This window comes from Micropterus salmoides, unplaced genomic scaffold (genome assembly GCF_014851395.1).
Source record: "Micropterus salmoides isolate LMB-PRFRI ecotype aquatic unplaced genomic scaffold, ASM1485139v1 Ms_hic_scaffold_20, whole genome shotgun sequence".
In the NCBI taxonomy this organism is placed as follows: Eukaryota; Metazoa; Chordata; class Actinopteri; order Centrarchiformes; family Centrarchidae; genus Micropterus; species Micropterus salmoides.
In genome coordinates, this window is record NW_024041151.1 from 31028717 (window position 1) to 31056044 (window position 27328).

Below are 27328 nucleotides of genomic sequence, written 5' to 3' on the forward strand. Positions count from 1 at the left end.
AGTTATCTCACAGCGCTTTTCATAAAAGAGCAGGTCTAGACCGTACTCTATGATGCTATTTACAGAAGCCCAACAGTTCCCACCAAGAGCAGCACTAGGCGACAGAGGCAAGGAAAAACTTCCTTTTAAGAGGCAGAAACCTCGAGCAGAACCATGGCTCAGGGTGGGCGGCCATCTGCCTCGACCGGTTGGGGTGAAGGAGAGAGAGAGAGAGAGAGAGAGAGAGAAAAAGAGAGGGATGTAAGGAGAGAGAGAGGGGAGGGAGGCAGTCTACACAATATACACACAGAGGTACAGACAGTGAATGTATGGGGCAATGTGTTTAGTAACTAACCACATTATATAATTTGCCACTGGACATGAGGCCCTCTACCACTGACAGTTTATATTTTGGTTAAGTGTCGAATCCTTCCCTGTCTAAGGTGTTCTGACCCTGTCCTGTATTCTTTGCCAGGATTGCCTGGCAATTGTCATTAAAGCTCAGAGTCCCATCAGATTTGTTCATCATATTTCCTCTTGCTGCTCATTAAAAAAATCGTGTGAAGAAGGTAGAAGCACAAAACAAGAACAATTAAAAACAAGTCATTAACGTGGGGCAGGCTGCACGCTCCGCTGCTGAAACACTTCTAAGAGGCTTCCTGTGGAAGTTGACACCGGGCTGAGGACAGGACTAAACCGCAACGTGGTAACATCATTAGCCATACTTGCTAACTCTCCTGACATTTTCATTTGAATAATGTTGCTAATTTTATATTGTTTCATTGGTTTTGAGGCCACAGTGGCTTCCCTTTACTGACCACTTACAGTTCCACAGTTCCAATCAGCTAAGCCTAACCTGCAGCAACCCCCCTGATCCTGCTGAGCTGCAACAGTCACCTGTCTTTGTGCTTCAGCAGCATCGCGTTTCCCTGACCTCCAGAGGGTTTTGCCCCCTGGCCGCCATCCTCCAGAGAGTTTCTGCCCACTTTGTAGCTGATGCCACTCTCCTCGGTCAAGCTTTATCCTAAGTTTCCTAAAACCTTCCTCAACACTAGAGTTGACCAGCTCACAATGTCCATCACAGTTAGAGCTCCCTAATAAGAACTTCATTCTTGTTGTGTTAATTTCGCTGACAAAAACTAGGACGAAATATTTTCATTAAACAAATGCATGATATTTCCCCCCAATTCCATGTCTAGTCTTTCTGTCAAAATATATATATATAATAATGCTTCCATGTCATTGATTGAGATGTGCAGATTGATGTAACTTTGGGAAAAAAGAATAGATCTATGAACACTTTATTTATATATCAGTATAAAGGAAAAGACAATGCACTGTAGTAGCAGGTGACAGAGAGTCCTGCGATTTATGCCACGCTAGTAGCTAATTGTAAGTCCTAATGATTATTACACATATAAATTAACTGATGTTAATCGGTTGGCAGTGTCAACTTGTGGTAAATTTGCTAGCAAGCCATGTTGGCCTAGCCTAGCTGGAAGACAGGTTTTCTCTCAAACCAAGTTTTCAGTTTGCTGTTGCAAATGAATGACTGAGCCTGAACTGACTGAACTTTGCTGGGTTAATGTGTTAGCCAGTGTCAGTTCACCAGCTTCAATGCTTGTGAGTGCAACATGCAGGGCTTGACAATTAACATCATAACTTGTCCGGGACAAGTAAATGTTTTGGTCAGACAAGTGAAATGCTTTATCAAATATGTCCTATTGTTCAAGTGAAACATAAGGAAAGACTGTTGCTGCTTTTCAGACTTGTAACACTGTACACATACAGTATATGTGTGTTGAAGGTTTTACGCAGTATCTTAGCAGTTCCTATCTGCTGGAGCCAAACTCCCAGTTTGGGGGTCACAGCCCCCAGTGCTCCGATTAATACTGGTACCACTGTTGCTTTTACTCTCCGCATCTTTTCTAGCTCTTCTTTCAGCCCTTGGTATTTTTCGAGCTTCTCGTGTTCCTTCTTCTTGATGTTGCTGTCGCTTGGGATTATCACTGCTGCCTTCATCAACACAATGTCTGGTTGGTTAGCCATCACCAGTTTGTCAGTCTGGATCTTGAAGTCCCACAGGATCTTAGATCGGTCATTCTCAACTACCTTAGGAGGTGTCTGAGAGTACAGTTTGGATGGTTTGGTGGGGAACATCCGATTTATTCTCCAGGCTTCTGCTTCTCCCTTGTATCTCTTTAGGCGGGTAGCCAGAGTGGTAAGTCTTTGATTGGCAGCCTCCAGTGCCTCACGTATAGACAGCTTGTTGTATTTCTTAGGTAACCCCTTCCTTGCACCTTTCTGTAGCTCTGAGAGCTGACTAACTTGTCTCCGCTTTGATCTTGGCCTCTAGCCTTCTCCTCCACAGGGGTCACTCAGCCTTGGTATTCTTGGTTGTTGCACTTGGGAGTCCAGCTTGGTTATGTCATCCTTGTGACATCACAGGGATGAAAGCTAAATGCGCCTCATATAACGCTCGCCAAGCAACTAGTCAGACAAAGAAAAACAGTGAGCTGCAGCACACAGCTCTCCTCTCCCTTCCAAACACTAGCTACCCTCCAAGCAGTCAGTGGACATAAAGTTGTTCCTGTGATGTAGAGACAGAGCTCAGTTAACTTTATGGATGAAAGATACTTTTGTTACAGATTAATAACTCACCACTCTGAAACTCTTGCTCCAGTCCATGTTGCCAAGCTGGTCGGCAACATGTACAGCTGAACTGAAGCCGTGTTTACCGGCTTCTCGCTGACCCGCCCTACTCTGCTTCTGATTGGCTAGTAGTCCTTAATTACAAATGCAACTCCCAACAAAGATCATTTAGAGACAAGATGTATCACTCCATAGCTAAAACAAAGAGGAGCTGCAGCAATGTGCAGTATCAAAAGAAATATGGTGTTTTTTGAAAATTAAATCATGCAAACCTGTTCTGGTACAACCCCTAAATAAGATTTTGAACCTGAAAATGAGCAGAATACCTAATGTATTTCACATGACAAATGACCAACTCATTGTGAACTCCATCATTGGTTCTGAATGCTCTTCTCGACTCTGGTCAGCTGATTGCTTTGTTTTGTGGTGGATTTGTGGTGATGTTATCAACAGGTTATCTGGTTAATAATTGCAACACTCATGACATGATTGAACAATCTGTCTGTCCATTTCTTTTAATAGTGATCGGTCCTGTATAAACTAGATGTGTTCCCAACAAATAATACCCTGTAATTCAAAACCTTGATCGTGCGCATGTATGTGGGTTGGCGGGTGAGGGCCCTATAAAACTTTGTGCCCAGAGGCCTCTGACTTCTTAATCTGGGCCTGAGTAGGGGTGACCCCAAATAGTCGAAGCTTCGATGCTTTGATAGGTTGAGCCAGATTCGACTGCCAATCTCACCATCGAATCATTGCAGTGGGTGTTATGATACGAGTGCATTCATTAGTAGCAATTCACATCGAAGTTGCCAACACACAACAAACTGACTCGTGCATAAACACATTCAGGAGATTTGTTGCTAAGAGAGGTGAAGTGTGTGTCGTGAGATTAGATAACGGAACGAAACCTGGTGGGAGCAGAGAATAAAATATGTGAAGCAATTCAAGGATGGAACCACTCAGAAATGTTCATGCAAAAGGGCATTACCTGGATGTTCAACCCATCAGCAGGTTCACATTTTGCTGGTATCTGGGAGACACAGATACGTTCTGTAAGGAAAGTTCTCAACCATATTCTGAAACAGCAACCTCTTGACCCTTCATGCATTGTTGTGTGAAGTTGAGGCAATTGTTAAAGGCAGGCCAATAACACAAGTGTCAAGTGATCCAGATGATTTGGAAGCATTCTCAACTAACCATTTCCTTCTCCTTAAAGGACAGCCTGTGCTGCCATCAGGACTGTTTGACAGAGAGGACTTGTATGGCAAGAGGAGGTGGAAACAGGTGCAGTACCTGTCTGACATCTTTTGGAAGCAATGGACTAAAGAGTACTTGCCACTGCTGCCAGTAACAAGGAGAAATATGAAACCAGGAGATGTTGTCCTTTTATTTGATGACAGTGCACCAAGAAGTTCCTGGTTGATGGGAAAGGTTGAAAGGATACTTTCTGATTCAAATGGACTTCTGAGACGTGTATTTGTCAAAACTAAATCTAGCATTTTGGAAAGGCCAATACATAAATTATGTGTGTTGTGTTGTGTGATGAATCCTGAATTCTGAGATAAATGACTCTTTAATGTTAAAGATGTAATCATTATGTTGCAGCATTAACAATTAGGGGCCGGAATGTAAGCGTCATTTATTAGTAGCAAGTTTGTTTATTTTATAACATTTGTTACTCTGTTATTCTTGTGTTTATTTTGGTATTTCGGTGCAACTTCTGCATTGGAACTCTTATTTTGAAGTTTTGAAGGAAGCTGTAAAAACACGGTTGTTTTACAGTCGTTGGTACTCTCCGGGCCAACTCAACGCGTAAAACTGTCTTATGTCGTTCACACAATGTGGTTATGATAACAGAAGTGCCAATTTGGCTATCTGTGGGAGCTCAATGTCAATATTATACATTTTTAAACATTAGGATAGTTGAAATAGAACTGCAGGGAAGTGCGACGTGCATGTAATTGTTGGCCGCATGCAAAACTCTGCACAAGAATATGAATGGAAGTTGACAAGAGCAGAGAGAGAAGTTTCAACAATAAGCCACAGCTTAGCTGGAAATGTAATGTTACAGTGTAAGTTCCAGTGACCAATGAACAGAGACTGCAGCTCTGCAGCTTCTCAAGATTAAAGCAGAGCTACCATGTGTAACTCCCCCTCCCCCGACACACACACACAGGATTCGACCATCATTCGACTATAGGCAAGACTTTACAATTCTGATTCGACTATGTAAATCCTTAGTCGGGGACAGCCCTAATATATGCACACACACAGATTTATTTTGTATTTATTGCCTCATTTATTTATTTCAGGATTTATTTCACAGGCTTATTTATTGATTGATTGATTTAAATGAAATTCCATATGCGTCATTACTGAACATGTGTATACTGTAACTTAATGTCTACACAGCAAAACCAGAAACCAGAAAAAATGCCAGATGTGTTCAAGTGAAAATAAATGAGCTATTACTTAGCACTCATTTTAACCCTTTCAAGCTCATTGTGTATGTGAAAGGCTTTTTGATGTTATAATGGACCCACAGGATGCCTGCTCAAAGGGCTGATTCAAATGGAAAGAGTATGGACAATTTTCTAACCACTGCCCACAACCACAGCAGTATGTGATCTTTCAAAAGCAAGTGGGTGCTTTTAGATGAGGAAATATTACTGAACCAATATGGTGTCAATTTGGTATACTTTGAAAAATTCAAGATGTCGTATTTACCCATTAATCTTTTTATCAAATATGCCATCAAAGGAGCTGCAAATCAAAAAGAACTGCAACATTAGACCACAGTTAGGAGAAACAATCTTAAGCAGAGGTAGCATGGGTGCAGTGGGGCAGCCGATCTAGGGCTGGGTGAGGGGCCCCTACGTGGGGCACGAAGTTAATGTCAGTTGACTATAGACAAGAGCGGCTGAGAAAGCTGCTCTTATCAAATGAAACAGTCACTTCACTGCTGTTTTCAATGGTTAACCACCACAAGAATGACATTCACCAACAAATAACTCTATATTCTAAGCAGACACATTAAATTAAAGTAACATTTGTATTTCAAACAAATAGGAAACTTATTAGCAGATTTCACAGGCTGCGTGTGCCCTGCGGTTTAGTCCTGTCCTCAGCCCGGTGTCAACTTCCACAGGAAGCCTCTTAGAAGTGTTTCAGCAGCGGAGCGTGCAGCCTGCCCCACGTTAATGACTTGTTTTTAATTGTTCCTAGTTTTGTGCTTCTACCTTCTTCACAGCTCTCTGTGGCCCGCTTTCGTTCCGTCATCCCACAAGGAGCATTTCATGTTTACATTTTGTTGATTTGGTGAATAGTGCTTGCTTTCTGTGCTTCTACCATGGTTAATTAGGCTGCGTAGTTAAATGGTTTCTTTTTTTGTCTGTGTTTACTGTTAAAATACGACCGGATTCTCTGCCCTTTTGTGTCTTCTCCCTGGTTCATCTAGGGCAAGTTCAATCTCAAAATGTTTTGCAATGTTTTCGAATTGAACAAATTGTGCAACGGGCTTCGAGACATGTTTTCTTCTGTTTGGTGGACGTGTCACAGGTGTTACCCAATCATCTGCAATAAGTTTGTAAACATAACAGTGTTAAAAAGGCAGGAAAATGCAGCGCTTGTGTGCACAACAGGGTGTTCGAGGCACCACCGTTTCCGTTGAAAAGAACGTTTTGCTACGTTGTGTCGGCGCTGAAGTTGCCCCTGCTCTGTGCTGCTTGACAGAAGCTGTGCAAAAATACCCTGGCAGCGTACTCTCTGGAGTGGAGCGGATAGACATGCACTGGGACGCACTGCAGCGCTTCTGGTGTGAGCACAAGCATTGACTAGAATGGCTGCAAGACAGACTTTCAGAGTGAGTCCAGGGTCATGTAAACGTAGTATAAATGGTAACATACTCTTACTATGAGCATGATTCATTTGGAAAGAAGTGGTGAGAAAATAATAGGTTTTTCAAAATCATTGCCATTGGCACCACAAGTTTTAATCTTGGCAGAGAACCATAGATGAGAAAAGGTTATCCAAATTCAATCTACTTCAGCTGACACCAGCAAGCAATCTCCTAAAAACAACCCTATTGCCTGACAAGAATGTGTATATATAGGGATAATTCTGCAAAACCTGCATCACTTTCAGTGACATTTTTGTAACATTTGATGCCATTGTTTAAACTAATTTCTTGAAACCTTGGTTTTATACCATAGTTGCACATGTACTATGGTACAGTTAGGAAAAGACTGTGGTTCTGGTTACACTAACAAATGAACTGATCTCCTGACATCCACCACCCCGACCTCTACACCATTTTCTACAACATAAAGGGCACACCACTTCCTGCAGTGGCACTGCCCACTGTAAAGTCAACACCAAGTGTTTTAATAGCCTAAAGCCCTGGGTATGGTTGAAAGAAACACTAGTTTGTACAAAGTGTCGTCTGACCAGATCTGAAGACTAAAATTGTCGTTCTAAGGAAGACGGTTTTAAATTGAGTTTGAAACAGTCAACAGACTCAGCTCATCTAATGGGATTGTTCCAGAGTCAGGGTGCTAGGACAGCAAAAGAACAGTCGCCTTGTTTTTCATTTTTGGCACGCGGTATAGCCAACAGGTTTTGTTTGGAAGACCTTAGTGGCTAAAAGTGGTCAAAAGGTGACCAAAGCAGTTGTGTCAACACTGACTTTTATGTGCTGAAAAAAAAAAAAAAAACGAGCTTGAGAGAGACTTTCAAATTCTGCTCACACACCTGACAATTCATCGCTAAGAGGTACTATTATCAGATGCAATTCAATTCAGTTCAATTCAACCATTGCATACTTGCAGTAGAAATAATTGCACGGAGCTGGAAATCCTGCATGTGCTGTGTTCTCTCTCTCAGAAACAAGAGGGATTGCCTAAATGCATGAATGTTGTTTTGTTGTTTGGAGTCACAGAGGGTCCTATGTGTGGACCAGCTCTATATTTTTAGAGTGATGACTTCAAGCTGAAGAGCAACCAAGCTGAGGAGCGGAGACTCAGGCGGCTGATATTCAAGACAAAGCAACAGATCTCTATAGACATTCTTCCTCTCAACAGCTCACAGCGTACATTAGAAAACTTACCAAAGAGAGCGGAAATAGAGAGAGAGAGGAGGGATTAGAGAAGCCGAGGAGAGAGAAAAGATGAAATAGAAAGTTGTGTGGAGGATCTTTTTGGAAGGGTTAACTTCTAGTGTGGGGAGTGTTTGTGTGAGTGTGTGTAGGTGCGTGTGTGTTGGGGCAAAGATGGGTTTAGTGAAATAAAGAGATTAGTGCTCTGAGGAGTCAATAGTAGTAGAATAGTTTCTGATATATTTCATATCTTGCCTGAGCAAGCATGGCTAAAAAGCACAAAACAGGACGTGTTGATTTTTTCAATATTTAACCACCATCTTAAGACCTCCATCTTTCCCTAACCTCACCGGTGCCAGTAAGAGTGACAAAATATACATCATTATTTACAGCCAGAAAAACCCTACAAAGGAGCCACCAACCCCTTCAACTACCCATACAGACATAACAGCAAACGCTGATACAGTGAACAGTATTTTAATATTATGTTGTTTTATTTTTGTTGTTTTCAGGAAAGACAGTTAATCTCCCAATTCATTCAGATGAAGATGATAAAAATTTTGTCTGGCAAATATTTTCTTTAGGCGAAATTCCTTTCCACAGTATTATACACATCAACAACAACAGCACACAGTAACAGACAGTGACAGACAACAGTACACTCTTAGACCAGTTTAGCACGGCCTGTTAGTACAGTCTGTGCTGTCGCAGCGTCTTACTGCACCAGAAAGAGATAAGTGGCATGTGACAAATACTTTTAAATCACTTACTGTTTTTATTCCTTTTTTTTATTTTATTTTAGATTGTTTTAATAGCCGCATGACAATGCTGGTGGAATTTGTTTTCAGTACATTATGTTGTTTAAGCTCTGCCTCACGTACGTACAATACAACAAAAAAAAGACAATACACTTCACAACGTGTAACAATATAAACTACATTGGGTACATGGCCATGCTGGTAGTATATGAGGAGGCAACTGAAGACAACTGAAGGGAGGAGTTCAAAGTCCTGATGGCTATGGGGAAAAAGCTGTTTATGAAGCATTTGGTCTTGGTGGAGAGTGATCTGTGATCTGTGAGGCATCAGAGATGAATTTCTTTGTTCACTTAACAGTCGGATGTGTATAAAAGGAATCAACTGAGGGGAGTGGTTTACCTATGATCTAGGACCTAGAACCTTTGTTGACAGTCCACTGTAGTTTTTTCTTTGTTTGGCTCTCCCTGCTACCGTACCATACTGTGATCGATGATGTGATAATGGACTCGATGACAGCTGAGTAGAACAGAACGAGTTGATGCTTGATCTGGTATTTTTTAAGCTGCCTGAGGAAGTAAAGTATTTGTTGAGCTTTTGCAGTGTGTTCAGTGTTAGTTGTCCACTTCAAATTATTGCTAACGTGTGTTCCTAGGAATTTAAAGGAGTCAGTGATGGTCATTGGAATGCCGTTTATTTGTATGGGTGTTTTGGGAAATGGCCTATGTCTACAGTCAATAATGGGTTCCTGGCTTTTGGCTGCTGAGCTGGAGGTCGTTGTTTGAGTACTAGGTGACAGCTTGGTCCACCTCAATGCGGTACTGGGTTTCATCATTGTTTGAGATGAGGCCTACAATGGTTGTGTCGTCAGCATACTTTATTGTTCTCACTGAAGTGTCTGTGGATGTAAAGTGGGCGGTGTAAAAGGAAAAGAGCCAAGGGTGAGAGGGTGTGAGGTTATGTTATTAACCTTCTGTGATCTATTCCACAGGATGCTCCTTATCCAGTGGCATATGCCTGGGTATATTTTATTGTCTTTGCTTCCTCAGCTCATGTTCCTCGTTCTGATTTATCTCCCTTGTCCCTTTTCTTTTTGTAAATTCACTCTGTAATATTATTAAGAAAAGTGCTATATAAACATGAAATGGAAATAACATGAGGCCCAGTGAGAGTCTCTTCACCAAAAAAACTGAATTGTTCACCTAGGATTCTCTGACAAGCGTCCCCTTTCTGTTTTGGACAGGTGAGCTTACACCAAGCACAACTCTCAACACACATAAGATCCAAAATGTAGATTTTCATGAAATCTACTCAGCGTTTTTATGGTCCCAAGAGGATAAACCTTCCCTCAGGACAAACTTTACATTTTTAGCTATACAACTGCTAAGGCTTTATCAAAATCAGGTTTCTGGTGTTCATTCTGTCCAACACATGAGGGGACTACTGAACACTGCAGCTTTAAGGAGCAGCTAGTGAGGCTTTAGACTTAAACAAATAGCTTCTATTGAAGATAGAGACTTTTAGTCTTGTTTATTTTAAATTCTTGTTTGGTGCAGCTTTCAGTGTGAGTGAACGTTTGTTCCAACAGAGGATTCATGAAAAGTCCTTAGCCACTCACTTCAGTGAAGACCTGGACCACCACTGCTAGGGGCGACCTCTTTGAAGGAGCCTCCTTGACCCTCTGGCCCTGTGCCCTATGCTTCCACACTGCTCCAGCAGCTTAACAAGCATAAAGAGGTACAGGATTAAAGGGGATAAGAGGAGTGGAGATGATGAAGTAATGAAAGTAGACTGTGTGTGTTCCTTCACTGTTCTCTTGTTTGCTCTCCCTCCTCAGGGAGCTGGGTGACCTAAAGAAGAAGGCTGGGTGGGTGGGTGGTGGCTTCGGGTGGCAGCTTGTTGGAGTTTTAATTAGCAGGAGTAATCAAAAGATGATTGTTAGGAGGCAGGGGAAAATAAAAGCAGGATTCAGAGAGCGGGAACATGCTGTATTCTCAACCAAATCTCAAGAAGTCAGAGTAAGGCCTCAGGATTCTTTGACGACATACTTCAACATGTTTGTTAGCAGGGAAATACTCTCAGCAATCAGTCAGAAGCACTAATTTCTTCACCTCCTGGAGGTTTACTTTACCCTGATGGAGTCTAACAGAGGTGTTGGTGTTGGAAAAAGAAGGAGGAAGGGGTAGTACTTGGTGAAGTCAAAGTGAGGTAAGTTGATAGAAAAGAAATATTTTTTTTAGGTGAAAAACATACAATATGTCATCACATGGCCAAAAGTATGTGGACACCCACACAAAATATGTCAAATCCTTACTTCCCAGCCATATGTGATTCCACCACCTTGGGCATTAATTTGCTGGTATTTCCTCCACTCTTCTTGGACTCCCAAGAAGCATTAGAGCATTAGTGAGGTCCAGCGTTAATGTTTGGTTTTAGCTATTAAACTCATCAGTCAGATACACAAAGAAATGACCTCTTATGTCAAATGGTTCCACAATTAGATTCGGTTGAGAAGGCTCTGGTCTTTGAGGGTACCTTCTTTTTTTAAAAGATCATTCTTTTAGTTGTTTCAGCCTTTACGCGACAGCGACAGCTGAAGAGAGACAGGAAAGGTGGGAGAGAGAGAGAGAGAGACCTACATGCAAGCACCCCACCAATACCACAAGACGTGGTACTCAAGGGTGGGTAAGCCTACTGTATCCCTGGAATCACTGAATCCCCCTGTGTCGTGTTAAGCAAGTGTTAAACATTCTGCGTCCGCAAGTACACGAGATACCGCTAGGGTCCACGTGAAGAAAAAAACATCATCATGCTACCAGGGCCGAATAATGTCAGCAAAATCAGGCAGAAATGGCAAAGGCAAAATGCTCTGATTCTGAAATGGTCCCTGTGGGATATGCAGCTGTACTGATGATGGAACAAAACGAGGTCACAGAGAGCTGTGAAGAAAGTAGCTGAAGCACAAAAATTAAAAATTAAATTATTAAGTCAATAATGTGGAGCAGGCTACAAGCTCTGCTGCTGAAACGCTTCTGAGACGCTTCCAGTGGACTTTGAACCAGGAAAGGACGCAACAAAACCGTGGCACAGCCGTAACACGATGCACAGCTGTGTGAAATGGTCACACTAAATGAATGTGCTGAAATGTGTTTTGTGCCAGAATGTTGACTTTAAGCCTAAGAGCAACCAGTCTATGAAAATTACTACTGTAAGAATTCGCCCTGATTGATAATCGCAGTACTCAGATCCTTGTCTAAAGACAACATGTACCATGTACAACTCCAGACCATTCCCATCTTGGTGACACGAAAATTTTGTCTATTAGGCCTATTTGTTAAATGTTGGAGTTGCTGATAAACAGCAGGTAGTCCAAATATGCATAAGTCTGGGATCCACTATATCCCAGGACCTAAAGTGGAAGCCCAACACTGACTCCATCATCAGAGAGGCCCAGCTCCTCCCCTCTGGTAAGCGCTACAGAGCACTTTACGCCAAAACCAACAGACCCAGGAACAGTTTCTTCCCACAAGCCATCACTCTGGTGAACAGCTGATTTCTGACTCACAGGAACAATTCCTGTGCAATAACCCAGTAACTCTGCCTCTAATCAGCACCTGTTTACTGGTTTCCACTTATTATTTACTCACCATTCTCTATTTCAGTGCTGTTCATACTGTTCATATTGTTATTTTGTATAATCTGTATACCAAATCCACCAACCTCATGTATATAACACCTGTACATAATACTTATTTATTCCAGCATCTTTTGCACTATGCTCCATCACACTGTGTACATGAGTACATGTATACACGTATGTGTATATGTACCTGTATATCACATCCACCTCCGACATGTACATAATAATAACAATAATAGTAATAATAATTTACTCCTGCATCTTTTGCACTCTGCTCATTGCACTATTGTCTCAAACTGTCTATATTGTTTATATTATATAAGTAAGCATATTGTGAGCAATGTACAATCCTGAGTCAAATTCCTCGATTGTGTACACATACCTGACAAATTAAGCTGATTCTGATTCTGATAAGTCTATACATTGAGATCTGTCAAAGCTGCGGCCTTCGCCTTGGTTGTTCTTCTCAAGAGTGGATTTCCCCCATGGAATCTTAACGGACCAAGGTACTAACTTAATGTCTACAATGGGGGTGACCCTGAATAGTAGAAGATTTGATGAAAAAAAGAGTCAACAATAAGCCTCAGTTTAGCTGTAAATGTACCGTGAAAGTTACACTGACTAATTAATCGAGACTTTATACCGTGTGTAACAGTTCCCCATAGACCAGATTCTGATTTTAAAAAATTGTATCTTGCAAACTGCTGCATCTAAGAAAGGTATTGAAGCTGTGCTCCTACAGGGAAAACCAAAGGAGTGGCATCCTGTTGCCTAAATCAGGCACAAGCTAGTCCCCCCAGGGAGGTGAGAGATTCAACATTTTAAAAAAGCCATTGTATTCAAGTGGGCGCTGGACTACTGGGGAGGGAATTTAACTTGGAGACTGACAAGTGGAGAGGATGACAGACACCAACGGAGGAATCACTTGAAGGTACCTTGCAATGCAGCAGATCATCACATCCCTGGCAGGCCCAATTCCATAAACAAACAAACAAATGAGGACGTGACTTGTGTTTCAAACAGCATACTCAGTTTATTTAGTATTGCTGAAAGTACACTGGTTTCTATTTGTGGCATACACATTTGGTTTGGTTGTAACATCTGTACAGTAACACTTTAGTTTGATCTGAGTTAAATTTTAGTCAGTTTATGCTAAGTAAGCATCGCCTGACTTTAGTTCTGTTTAGTTGACTTATCTTCTTACTTCAGATGATTATTACTACTACCACTACATCTGAAGCAGCAGAGCAATGTGAAACTTACAGAAAGAAACTCCGGCAGTTACTGCCACTGATGCTTGGACTCGTCAGGAGAGAGTGGCTTTGACGTAGCGTTTTGTAACTACTGAATACTGCTCTATATGTGCATAAAAACAGCTGTTTAAAAGTCGGGATTTACTTGCTTTATTTTTTTATTTCTTGTGTTAAGAAATGTTAGGGCTAGGCTATATGCTTTGTGAAAACCATACTCCTTGCTGCTGTTATGAATGTGATGTTGTCTCCTGTTCTCCTCCTGTATTGTATGTCTGTTCTCCTCCTGTGTCGTCTGCCTGTTCTCTCCTCCTGTGTCGTCTGCCTGTTCTCCTCCTGTGTCGTCTGCCTGCTTTTCTCCTCCTGTGTTGTCTGCCTGTTCTCTCCTCCTATGTTGTCTCCTGTTCTCTCCTCCTGTGTCGTCTGCCTGTTCTCCTCCTGTGTCGTCTGCCTGCTTTTCTCCTCCTGTGTCGTCTGCCTGTTCTCTCCTCCTATGTTGTCTCCTGTTCTCTCCTCCTGTGTCGTCTGCCTGCTGTTCTCCTCCTGTGTCGTCTGCCCGTTCTCTCCTCCTATGTTGTCTCCTGTTCTCCTCCTGTGTCGTCTGCCTGCTGTTCTCCTCCTGTGTCGTCTGCCCGTTCTGTACTCCTATGTTGTCTCCTGTTCTCCTCCTGAGTCGTCTGCCTGCTTTCCTCCTGTGTTGTCTGCCTGCTCTCCTCCCGTGCAAGCGGGAAGCTTCCGGTCTACAATATGAAGTGAATGCGGAAGTCCCTGAAACCTGCATTCTATTGAAAATCCAGCAGGGGGCGACTCTTCTGGTTGCAAAAAGAAGTCCGGCTCCATTAGAAATAATGGTAAAATGTTTCTACTTCTCAGCTGAATAATTACCCCAAAAACACTTTTAACTTTTAAACACTTTCCTGGTGAGTTTATGGTCTCAGTCGCTAGTTTCAAGTCTTCTTCAATACAAAATGATGTTCATTTAGTAAATTATGGTCCCATTTATTTTAAAATAGACCAAAAAGCAGAGTATGTTTCAGGGTGGGATTATCTATGATTGACAAGTTGTTGCCATGGCGACCTGTCAGTCAGGCTAGAGTGACTCGTACCCTCGGCGTTGTGTAAATTTAACCAGCGGCGTTGAAAAAGCTTATTAGGAGTTGGCTGTTCACTTTCTCTAGTGAGTACATTTACTTTTAAGACTGCTGTTCGCTAGATAAAGTTCTCAGCCCTGTTAAAATGACAGTTAGCGCTGCCGTATCGTCACTTCTGGGCCCTTCCTGTTTGCAAACACTCAACATGGCGGCGCCCTATCGGCCAAACTCGAGGCTTCAAAACGGCAGTCCACAAACCAACGGGTGACGTCACGATGACTACGTCCATTTCTTATATACAGTCTATGCTCCCGTGTCGTCTGCCTGCTCTCCTCCCGTGTTGTCTCCTCTCCTTAGTTGTGATTGTTAAAGTCCCTTATTTTTACCTATGGGTTTTTTTAGTTTGCTCTAACTATCTCCAGTGGAGATCATTTTCCGTTTTGCTGTCTGATTATAAAAAATTTTGGTTAAAACCTGAACCTGTGTCACCTGCTTTACTTACGTTTGTCCCACATCCCCATGGGGAAAAAAAATAGTTTACAGATGAATCACTGCTGTCCAAGCCATCTGAGGCTCCTTCATGTTTGGCTGTTTGTGTTTATGACCTACCAGGAGGCCTTCAGTAATTTCACTTGAGCTTATTCAAAAACAATATCAGAGAGAGCCCAGGGGCAGACATAATGTATGATGCAGTGAAACGAGATTACAGACATCTGTTTGTCCTCCTGATTAAGAAAAGGGAAAATATTTATGCAAATGATCCACAACAGTGTCATTATGCAAGGAATATCAACAAAGTAATAACTGTTACACTGATGGTGCTGGAGACGCTCTCTGAACACACAAATCTTTTTTCTCATTCTCCAGGGAGAATCAGAGACAGAACACAGGAGAAAGTGAAGAGAAAAGATTATAGGAAAAGAAGCACACAACAGAGAGAGAGACAGAATCAGTCAGAAAAAACAGAGTGAATGAGTGTGTGTTTGTATTGGTGTGTGTGCCTTGTGTGTAAAAGACTAAGGTCTCCTCTGAGAGCAGAAAGCTAATAATGTGGACAGCTTGGAGCAGGCAGGTTTTGGATGAGCCCTTGGGGTCTCGAGACGTCTCAGCCTGCTAAATGCCAGCCAGAGTCCCAAGAGAGGCCTGCAGCACTGATAAAACGGTTAAACTGGAGAAAAGGGTAAAGCAGAGCGAGGACAGACAGGGACGCAGCCAACCACAGACAGGCGTGCATGTATGTGTCAGAGCATAGTGTTGCTGTCCTCTGAGCTGATGCAGTGAGTGAGATTTCAGTGTTACAAGAAAGCAACACCAGCATTTTTGCAGCAACATGTAGGATCTGAACATTATGGATTATCTAGCTATCAATCAGCAAAAGGAATGTTTTCAGGATAAGAAACACAAACAATCAGGCAAACAGACAGGTTGTAAACCTCCATGTTAGTCACACTTATTTGGAAGAGAAAACGAGGGTGAACTGTCAAATTATTCCCCAAGCTGTCAGTAAATATCCATCACAGTTTACGGATCAACTTTGACCTACTGTACTCACTGTAGCTGCGTGTAGACAGTTTTTGTTTATAATGAAGGATTATTAACAATATTTCCAGTGTGCTCACTTTCAGTTTGACCTCCAAATAAAGTGGTTTAGATAATCTGGAAAAAACTGTTGGTTTGTGAGACAACAAAAAGAGTGAAACACAGTGGAAAATATCATTTTACCTTTTTAAAATAATCCCTGTTAAAAAGTTTCTGTACAAGTGCTTGTAGATGATGGATGTAGGATGAAAAATATGGTCAATTTGAAGGATGAACATATCTAGTTTTCTCAGTATACCTCCTGACGTCACTGCCTGCCTTCAACCCAGCTGAAGGTAGGAAATGAATGGTGCAGATATTACAATAAAATATTGTATATACACTACTGTGCAAAAGCGTCGTGGAAAAATGTTGTAAAGTAAGAATGCTTTCGAAAGTACACATATTCATAGATTATATATATCAATTAACTAAATGCTATTTTGAAGGTAAAGGGTCATATCAAATATTGATTTGATTTAGATTTTAGATTTAGATTCACATGTCTATTTTTGGAAGCATTCCTACTTTACAACATTTTTCCATGTTGGTATAAAACCATTGAACTGTAATGTTTATTGAATATATCTCTTCACTTTAAATAGACCAAATCCACATAAACAACTGGCTCTCTGGAACAAATGTACACAACATCCAGTGGTAAGAGTGAGGCTGCATGTCATCTTTACATCCGCGGCCACATTTATGCAGAAATTAAACTGGCACTTGTACGTTGTTAAGCTGTGTTCCTTGTTTTAGCTTTTTTGCAGTTTTGAGTGAGTCAGCAGCAGCTTGGCTTGTTACAGCTTCAGATATCCTCAATCATATTGATCCCTTTGTTTATGCTGTTGTAATATTATTTCCAATGTTTCAGATTTAACAACAGAAAATTTAATCTGTCTGTTACTAAAAAACATGAATAGGCATAGCTAGGTTTAGAATAAACATTGTTTATCCCACACACTGACAGTGCTGAACACTGAAGAAATTAAGTCATATTTGCCACAATCCAACATGAAAAACTGATTAATCTGCACGCCTGACCCGAGTTGGGCCCTTTCATGCTGTCACTGTGAGACCCCAGTCTGCATTGTAGTTCATACACTGATAAACTACAGAATTGTAGAGTTGAGCTCTCCTTTTGTCCACACTCTTTCCTTGATCACCCAAACGTGCACAGTCTCTTCCTTTCTTTCTTTCTTTCTTTTATCGGGGAGTCAGTTAAATGATGTTTAAAGTTGGAGTCTTTGATAGAAAGGCTGGCATGTAACCGTGGCCACTTCTGTCAGATACAACCCAACGTGACTGTGTGGGTCTGAATGGGGTACAGTTAGTCTTTGCAAGGTTAAAGTTCTTGTGCCTTTATAGCAGTATGTGGCTGCATTGTGGATGATGTATGTGTGATTAAGATAGGAAAAATGTTACAACCCCGAAGAGCCTGAGCTGAAATAACACACACACACAGCAGACGGGGTTGGTGCAGCTCACACGGCTGAACAAAGATGTGTTCACGCAAGGACAAATTGTGTTGTCATCTCTCTACGCATTTAGCCAATACTACTCATACAACAGTGTCATAGAGACCATCAGATAGGAGCAAAGGCTTTAGTTAATGTGGGCTATATGTGGGTAAGAAGATATGTGTATTACAGCTGAAGATGATGTTCTTGTCACACAAGAAAACAGCAGTAGCCATTTTAACAAATGCCCTCCATTTAGACAGATAACAGCACGGTCCAGAACTGTCACGCTCAGCTGGGCTCGTTCAAGGTGCATTCCCTAGAGCCAATTGGGTTAGACATCATTGCAAGAGTTCTCAGACCCCAGCAATTATAATGGTGGTACTCACCAGTGTTATCATAAACGCTCAATGATCAAAAGAACAAAATAAGATCCAAATTCTAATTTATCTTTTGTTTATATTAAATTGGTGGAAATGTGCCTGAAAGCAGCCACAGTGTGACAAAGGAAGTGGCACAAAAACAGACTATTTGCTGTTGTGGGAAGGGAACCTAACACAATAAACCAATCGTTAGTCTGGCCAAGCCTTGGGTGAAGACATGACATAGTGGGGAATACATAATGTTGACACTATGACTGTCTGTCCCATATTGTTGTGAGTGAGAGGGAGAATCTGGTTCTTGTTTTCTCTCTGGGTTGTCTCTGGTCATAAAAATAATTAATTTAACAAAGTCCTTGGACATGCCGCCCCACCCCAGGATGCTCTATAAATCTGACTGTTACGCTACATATGACAAAATAGCCAATGCCCCCCTCCCTGCTCCACCTCCACCACCACCCCCTGGTGGCTCGGCATTTTGACTCTGCTGATGTGGCTCAATCTTTGATCCCCCGACCCGTTACGAATCTACCGCATAAACGCCTTTATGTCAGGGACATGTTTAGAACTGCAGCTCTCCAGACTCAGACATGGATGAAGTGCAGAGATGGTGTTGGCGTGGAAAAGTGAATGTTCATAGATAAAACCATGAGTGGTAAAAATGTGGTTTGTCTGCTAGAAAGTAAAAACCACAGACCAGACACCATTTATTGGTTAATGACTTTTACTCAGGCCTGAACAAGACAAAGACCGGGGGAGAACACACAACCCTAAAAACAGCTGCCTGATGTAAGATTGTTCCTGTGGTTGAAATTTCCTCTTATGTCATGTAACATGTTGTTAGTAAGCTAAGAAATCCAACCAATCCAAAATAAAAGCATCCAGTTTTCATTACCTTTAACTAACTAATTAACTCACCTACAAATAAGCCTTTTCTACAGCACACACATTCATGTAGTCATTTTAACAGTCTTTTGCAATATCAGATGAAGAATTTTTGCATGCACATATAAGATTAATTTAAGAATAAGATAAAGAAAGACAACAATTGTATCTGGCACAACATTAAATTTATAAAAACCTAAAAATGAATAACAACTGAAACAGTAATATTGACTTAAAGGTTCAGTTTGTAATATTTCTGAGGACCTAGTGACAGAAATGCAACATACTGTAAGATAATTATGTTTTCAGTGGTGTACCTTACATAATGAACTGTTATGTTTTTTATTACTTGAGAATGAGTCATTTCTATCTACATAACCGCAGGTCCCTCTTACATGGACGTCGCCATGTTGCGCTGCCATGTTTCTACAGTAGCCCAAACGGACAAACAGTGCAACAGAGTAGTTGTTCAGAATCTGTCAATGTAAAAGCTCTCTTCAATTCGAAATAAAGCATTAATGCAGAAAACGTTCTTGCGCTTTTATTTTGCAGGCAAAACCACTGAAAAGGAAGTGATTATGTGAGTAACTGTTGCTGTCACTGCTATGAAAGTTTTTTTACCGCTATCAAAGCACCATAATCTGGCCACGGGCCAGATATTATCACTGGCGGGCAGTTTTGGCGAGGGTCCATAATCACCGAAAGAAGCAAAGTGTTTCCCTTGTTAATGTTTGTATAAATTTCATCTATTATGTTGTTTATATAATGGACTGTGGTGCAGAAACAGTGACAGTGTTTCACACTCTTGGCTTACATTTTCCATGTTATCTGCTATCTGTCAGTGGCCCAGTCGCAATAACATATGGTTTTACTGAATAATTAAGTAAATATAATTTGTTTATATATCTATCTAAAGAAACATCATTTCTTGACTGGATACTCTCACTGTCTCAGAAGAGACACCTTTTCATCCTGTGTAGCCACCGTAGCTATCCTACGCTGTTGCCCCTTAATGGTTTGTAGTTTTCTCAGCTTTAAGGCTCCATCCACACTACTGCATTTTCGAATTAAAACGGAGACATTTTGCTACATTTGCACCTCCCGTCCAGCAAAAACGAAGACCTAAAACAGAAAAGTTTAGAAACGCTGCCGACCCCATTTTGCGTTTCAAAACTCCGGAGGGCGTTTTAGTGAAGACGGGCCAAAACGGAGGACTTTAGAAACAATGACGCAGTTGCTCACGCTCGGCTCTCTGATTGGGTCTTATAAGTCATGCAAAGCAGAAACACGATGCTGCTGACAGTTTTTGAGTTGGTATTTTTATTAAAATAAAAACCGTGCAAATAATACTTGTAGGCTACTGTGCCTTTTACTTTGCAAAGACTCCCAGTCTGTTTTCCACCGCCACAGTCCTGTGTTACATTCATTAACAGTCCCAGCTCATTATTGGTGCATGCAAAAAAAAATTTGGTCTGATTCTTTAGTCTTTCGCCAAATCTTCTGTAACTACGGAATAGACCATCTGCTTCATGTTTACACCGGCACGTGCATGCCCAGTGTACGTGCACGGTTTCCAGTTGTTTTAATGTAGACGGGGATCAGTTCTGATACGCAGCTAAAACGCTGGTGTGGACTGAGATCGTATTTGTTTTAATTCTCCGTTTGTAAACTAAAACGGAGTAGTGTAGTATGTGATGGTTTTTACAGTATCGTGGTTTCTGTTTTATGTGCAGGTGGCTCTTGGTAAAAAATGAATACTGATATTTTTGTGACATAAAAACATACAGATTGTAGCTTTGAGTTACACCCTCCAGTACTTTTATACTTAATAAGTAAATATGTGTTATCTTATCCTACAGGGTTTTTCATTAGTCCAAACATCTATATATCACTGTTCAATTTATTCAACTCATCCATTATTTCAATAGAAACCAAGATGATTATGTGTTTGTTGCACACATTACATACAAAAAGTAATGACTGGCCTAAAATGTATTTGCATCTATCTGAAAATGAGTCCTGAAAAGCAGAGGTTTTCCTCAGACAGTAGCTGTATCCTCACACTCTCCCTCCACAGCTCCCTGTCGGCCATGACCACCGACGTTTCATGTTGCCTCTGTTTGAAGTCAAGGTGGGGTCAGTGGACCAGTGGAATAAATCACTGTAGTTAGCTGATGTTGGAGACTATGGGTGGACGACAACCTGCTGCGGCTGGGACAAGAGTCTGGAGAGGCAATGAAACCCAATCTGCAAAGTTTTCATGAAGGCTTGTTTTTCTAGTGCTGAGCTCGGCCATTGATCAACTGTGGTATCCAAACAGAACAGGGCTTTAAGGACCCCCCTTCCACACACACACCCTGCTGTGTCTAGGTCCAGGATTTACTCCTGGATCCTCAACTGCAGGAGTCTCTGCTTTGATTTATGCTGAACACACTGGGTCCTCTGGTTTCTAATAAAATAAACCTGTTCACTTTTACAATGACATATCCCATATACATCCTTGTTTAAAAATGTGTAATGGAGGGCTTACACAGAGGAGCAAGGAGCCAAGACACCAAAACCTCCCAACAAAAACAGTTTGTGTGGAAGATTGAGACACCTGTTTTAGCATCTCTCTCATTCAACTTCACACATAAACTAACTAACACACTTACAAAGTAAGCTACTGACATCAACTTCACTCGCCAGTTTAAATAGTAGTTATATGCCTTCTACTGCAAAATGAGCTGTTAGGGATGTAGGCCCCTTCACAGAATGTGGTATTTGCATGTAAAAGGTTTGTAAAACAGTTTGATTTCATCAGCTATTCAGTTGAATAAAGGTAAGCAAAATATATATGGAGTACCAAAACTGCCAAAATAAAAATAATAATCAATAAATGATTCAATAAATAAATGAATATACCATGAAATGGATTGGAAATCATTTTTAAAAATAGAAAATATTTTCTGGTTTTCCCTCTGTTGTCCTTCAGCTGCTCTAACTTTTGGTGATTTATGGACTTTCTTGATTAACAAATAGTGTTAGCTCTACTTGTTGCTAAAGCAGGGCTGCCAGCTTTTCAGTTTAGTTTGGAGTGAGATTCGGTATACCTGAGGTTGGTGTATTTTATGAGCAGGCCATCTGTACCCACTGCAGGGGTCAAGGTCATCATTTCTCAGGAATTTTGTTTAAAAAGTTCACATCCAAACTCTAGCCATACTTGGATGAATAAGTATGATTGATCAGTATACTTGCCAACCTCCAGACAACAAAACCTACCCAGGGATCTGTTACCCCCAGACAATGTGTCATCACAGAGACTGTTTTCTTGCATTCTAGTAAAGTAATGGTGTCCTTTTGTTGATGAACGCAAGAGTGTTTGTGTAATGGTATGTAAAGTTGATCCATGCACTCTGTCAATCAACCTATAGGTGAAAAGTAGACCCCACACCCTGAATGACAGCCCTCTCATTTGCATAACGAAACAGCAATAAATGGGTTTGGGGAAAGAAGTAGCGGAAAATGCAAGGGCAAATAATACACACATAAATACATAAAAAAACATGGTGAAAACATGATGAGCCAGTTTTATTGAGACGTCCAATGGAAATTGTTTACATGTAAAATAAACCTTTTAATAATATCCATATGCTTTATAGGGAGAAAATGTAACTGTGTTTGTAAATGTTTTTAGGCAACTGGGGGAATGGGGGGGGGGGGGGTTTGCCCAGGTTGTAAAAACATCTCTACTAGTTTCAAAGTAGTAGTTAACCTCATCTAAGCCTGAGTCTATGGACTGAAAAGCTTTGATTAAATACTTGGTGACTACTTTTTATTACTGTCACATGCACATTTCCCTCCCTGAATGGCTAAGGAAGAGGAGAAGAACAATTTAAGCTACAATATAAAACACAAAGGAAGCAGCCTGTGAGAAATCCTCCAACAATATCTCTGAACGTGCTCCTGAGCGGCACTTGATTAAAACAACATTTAATAAGATGATGCCCCAGCTGTGTCCAGAAAGCAAACAGCACAATCAAACTTTTTTCTTATTATATCTCACAAATGGCTGTTTGTCTCACAGGCCTGTACAGTGAGAGTTATGGAGTTACAGCCACATCAGGATCACAGAAGGATAATTAAGAAATATAAATAATAATAATAATACATATACATTTATTTGTTTTAATCAAATTATTAAGTGTCACTCACGGAATCTTTTCACTTTAGGGGGTAAGAGGGTAAAATAAATACCCAACAAACTGCTGAAACAATGACTTTTAGATGTGGATGTAGCTTAGAAATAGCCCAGAAATGTTCCAAATGCTCTTTTTGGATTCTATGCAATGAATAGTTTTTGTGTTCTACCTTTTTTTTTTCTCTCGGTCTTGACCAAAGCAAAATGCCCCAAATCCTTAAAATGTGAATAATGTAAAATATTCAGTACACCACTGCTATCAACTACTGTATATTAATCTCTAAATATTTATCTCCAGAAAAAAACTGAATATTTCTATACAACAGTGGGACATGTTCCATACTGGACAGTAACTAATGAACCTCCTCATCAGTTATTCCATTTAGGCATTTTAACAATTAATCATATGTGTGTATATATATATTCTGACTATCAAAGTCAATGCAGTCTAGTCAAACTCCAGCTGGTTCAGAGACAACATCATAGGTTGTCTGTTAATTTTGTATGGGAATTGTTCCTGACTTTATTTCTGACCTGCTAACCACATATGAGCCTGTGTGTAGCCTGAGATCCTCTGGTAAGTTTTTCTGAAAGTTTAAGTCTATGCAGTGTCATACTGGGGATGATAAAGGCTCTTTAAGAAAAGCAGAGAGATGACCTGACAGTCAGATGGCCCGCTGTCAGCATGCTGCCCAGACTGACTGGAAAAAACCTCAATACAGTGCTAAAACCAAGACCACCCAGCTGCATGTACACAAGCTCTCTCCGCTTTGTTAGTTTAATAAATGAACAAAATAAACTCACAAAATGTCAAGAAACGAAATATTCTTACACTTTTCCTAATCAAACTGAAAAATACAACCGTACAGCTTCTACTGTCAAGTTTCTCTCTTTCACCAAACTACTCACCTTGTTAATCATCATAAAACACACTTCCTTCAAACTGGACAGAAACTAAATTAAACATTCTGGCTCTACACGCTGTCTGATGGCCACCCTCCGTTTATCGTCACGTGACTTGCATCACATGACTGAAATAACGTCCTTAAGTTCTTGTATGCCTGTTGCTGCACTTATTCTGGTAGCCTACAAATGGTCATATACTGTATGCCTATGTTGTTTTGGGAGTCACTGACATTCAACCTATTTTGTTGTTTAGGTCAACCCCTTCTCAGTCCCAACTCGTCACATATGCACACATGGTCAAGACGCATTGGCGTCAGTTTGAAACGCACTGGGGATCATAATTCAAGGCAGTGGGATGAGCCCTGTACCATCAGTTTTGGATGGTAAAGGTAGTCTAGGTATGTGATATGTAACAGAAAAGAAAGTAAAGAGGTGGTTGGGGTGGATGGAGGGCCAGAAACCGGACTTTCAACCAGGAGACTGATGTTGAAAAAAAGTCAACATTAAATGTTTTTATTAAAATTACTTAGGTTACATAGGTTAGGCAATTAACATAGGTTAAGTGATGTAGGGCCTTCATAACGTAGTTATTTTAGCCCAAACCATGATCGTTTCACAGAAGTTTTGGTGCCTAAACCTAAACAAATTTCAACTTTGACAATGTTAACAACGTGTCTTTTCAAAATAGATACGTTTCTAAATAGCTACACAGTTTTATGTTGAAAGTCTAACCAGACGTTCCATATTTGTTGTTGCAAACTTGAAAGCAGAACCGTAAATGTCGAAAAAAGAGCTAAAGGGTACCCAAGTTGTTAAAAAGCGACGGGTCTTGACCAAGCATCCATGTGTGACGAGTCGGGAGCGAGAATGTGTTGTTCAGGTGTGAGTTCATGTTGGAAGGCCTACAGTTATAACAGTTATAGGCCCTATCATAATAATGCATGTTTTACACCCAATTAATCTACAGCTAAGCCTACAGGCTACATTATGGTCAATGAGTTTTCATGTGATATTAAAGTCATCCAAAAATCATGCAGTCAGCATCAGTGCATGCCTCTCTGGGTTAATATGAATGGAGTCTATTGGTTATCATTATTTCGGTGTTGGGGCTATTTTCTCATATTTCACAATAACAAAATAAACCCACTTTCACAATTTCTCATCAAATTCAATAAATTTACATTTAAATATGTAGTCTAGGGTCAAATGTAAATATCCGCAGAGAAACAGCCATGAATTTCTTTATGTTCTTAGAGTGTCTAAATGAATTAATGAATTGTGAACAATAGCCTGCCGGTAGACAACAAAATACAATAACTAACTTCATCGATTCGTCGATCTAAAGTGGGTTTTAATCCTAAAATCCTATTTTCATCATTTATTAGTGGTTTATTTACAAAGCAAGGCAGTCTCTTTCAACTTTATGACTTTGACTGTTTCATTTTTAAATATAACCTAGCTGAAAATTCCCCTCCTCCACCGCCAACGCCAAACACATGAGGGGGCACAGAGCCGGAACCCTGCTGAACTCTGGGAGGAAAGAAGGAGCTGGCTTACTGCTGGTAGTCCGCCTTGCAGTAGACCTTTGTGTTTCTGAAGTAGCAGGTGGCGGTGAGCGGCCGCTGGCACGCGGCGCACTGCAGACACTCCTCGTGCCAGGACGCGTTGTTGACCCGCATCAAGAAGCGGTCTGAGATGGTCCGCGCGCAGCCCTCACACACTGCCTGCTGGGGAGAGTCACCGCCTGAACGAGAGGATAGGGAAATCACCATGAGACGCAGTGCGGGCCTGTAGTACCACGGACCCTGTACCGTGGAGCAGCAAAAACCTTGACCCTGTATCAAAAGCCTGAGGCTTGATACAGGGTGAAGCACGGAATTGATCATTGGTCCTATGTGCACGTAGCATTAAGACCAATGATCAATTCCATCAGTCATCATCCACCAATGTGTGTGTTAGGATCTGTGATTCGCATGATGGCTGACTAGAACCAGGACATCATTTTCTATTTCTCTACTACCGCATTGTAACAGGTCTGTTATTGCAGTTGCCAGTGGCCATGCGAGTTTCTGATTTATTTTCAAGTCAGGTTTTGAAATCTTTCTGGACTGGGGACTACAGGCTACTGTGAAAACTGTTCACATTGGATTCTCCAGAGTAACATGGGACATTAGGCTACTGATTGCCTCTTATAGAGGTTTATGTATAGCCTATTGACCTAGTCACCAAAGAAAATTCCTTGTAGGCTATTTGTAAAATCTACTTGGCAATTAAGCCGTCTTTGATTCTGAAAATGTTTCTACTCAATTATAAAAAATTCTTAATGCTGTCCATTCCCCTCCATTGTGTTGGGGTTGATGTAGAAATGTCAGCCAGATCTCCAAGCCTTAATAAATATAACCAAAACTGTAGTTTTATACCAAAGCATTTTTTTTATTTCAAATGTAAAATAATAATAAAGTTAATAAATAATAAGTTATTAAATAGCTTTTTAATAGCTTTTTTTTTTTAAATTGTATTTAAGCTATTTATTTTATTTTGGTTAACGAATGACTATAACGCTTGCCATTTTCATATGAGGAAAAGCTTCTATCAAGGTTTTATTTGGTCTTCTCTTGTTAACTGAGCTGTATTTTCCCATGAATGTGTCACATGAAGAACTAGAAATGAAAACACAATGCGAGACCTGGTTACAATATTTACCCAGGCCAGTGTATGTGTTCTCATCTGTTCTTGCTCTCCGTTATAAGGAGCAGAGCCGATATCTCAAATGTGCGACCATTTGGGCCTATTCTTCATGTCTTGTCATCTTATAGCATACCTGCTGGCTGCATCAATACAAACATCCTGTAAGCTGTCACCATGGTGACATCAAACATCACTTATTCATTTTCATTCAGGCCGAAGCTCTCAGAGGACTGAAAACCTGCGTGGAAGTCCTCTCAATGAATCTTATATAATGTGTCATGCAGTAAAACAGCACTAAAAGCAAAATAGTTGGCGTTTTGAAATCAAGTTCGGAAGCGTGAGTTAGTAAGGGACGCACTGCCAGGACAAGAGAAAAGAAACATCCTGAACTCACCGATCAGGGCGTCCAGAGAGCTCGCGTCGGTCCGCAGCCCGTCTTTTATCTGAGTGTCGTTCAGCATCTTTAAGCTCGCAGTGTGAACCCTCTCCGCACGCTCCAGCTGCACTTTCCATAAACCGTGAGATCCCGGTCTATGTGGTCTTTCTCACCTCTGCAACCCCGCAGCCTGGGGCAAAAACCAAATGACGCAAAAGGGGTTTGTAAAATCCGCAGAGTTGAAACCAGAGTTTTCAGTCTCCAGCAAAGTCCGTCAGAGGAGAAACCATCAGCTGATGTAAATCCAGAGTTGTGGCTTGAAAAGGGTCCCGCAGTCCTGAACTCTATGTGCCATCATGATCCTGAGCCTCCCTCTCAAAAAGGATCACAGCGCAAACAGAAACCCTCCCCCTGCC

At 41.0% G+C, this 27328-nt stretch overlaps 1 protein-coding gene across 4 annotated transcripts in view; it reads right to left on the minus strand.

Annotated features, from left to right (window-relative positions):
- LOC119914928 (LIM homeobox transcription factor 1-beta-like) overlaps positions 1 to 27328 on the minus strand; it is a 50079-nt gene extending 22751 nt beyond the window's left edge. For 3 of the 4 annotated variants that reach the window (XM_038734473.1, XM_038734472.1, XM_038734471.1), the window contains exon 1: positions 25406 to 26198. In XM_038734473.1, the coding sequence (XP_038590401.1) occupies positions 25406 to 25734 (329 nt within the window). In that variant the 5' untranslated portion in view covers positions 25735 to 26198. Of the gene's footprint in view, positions 1 to 25405; positions 26199 to 26930 lie in introns of those variants that run through there. The other variant, XM_038734474.1, reaches the window with a different exon arrangement.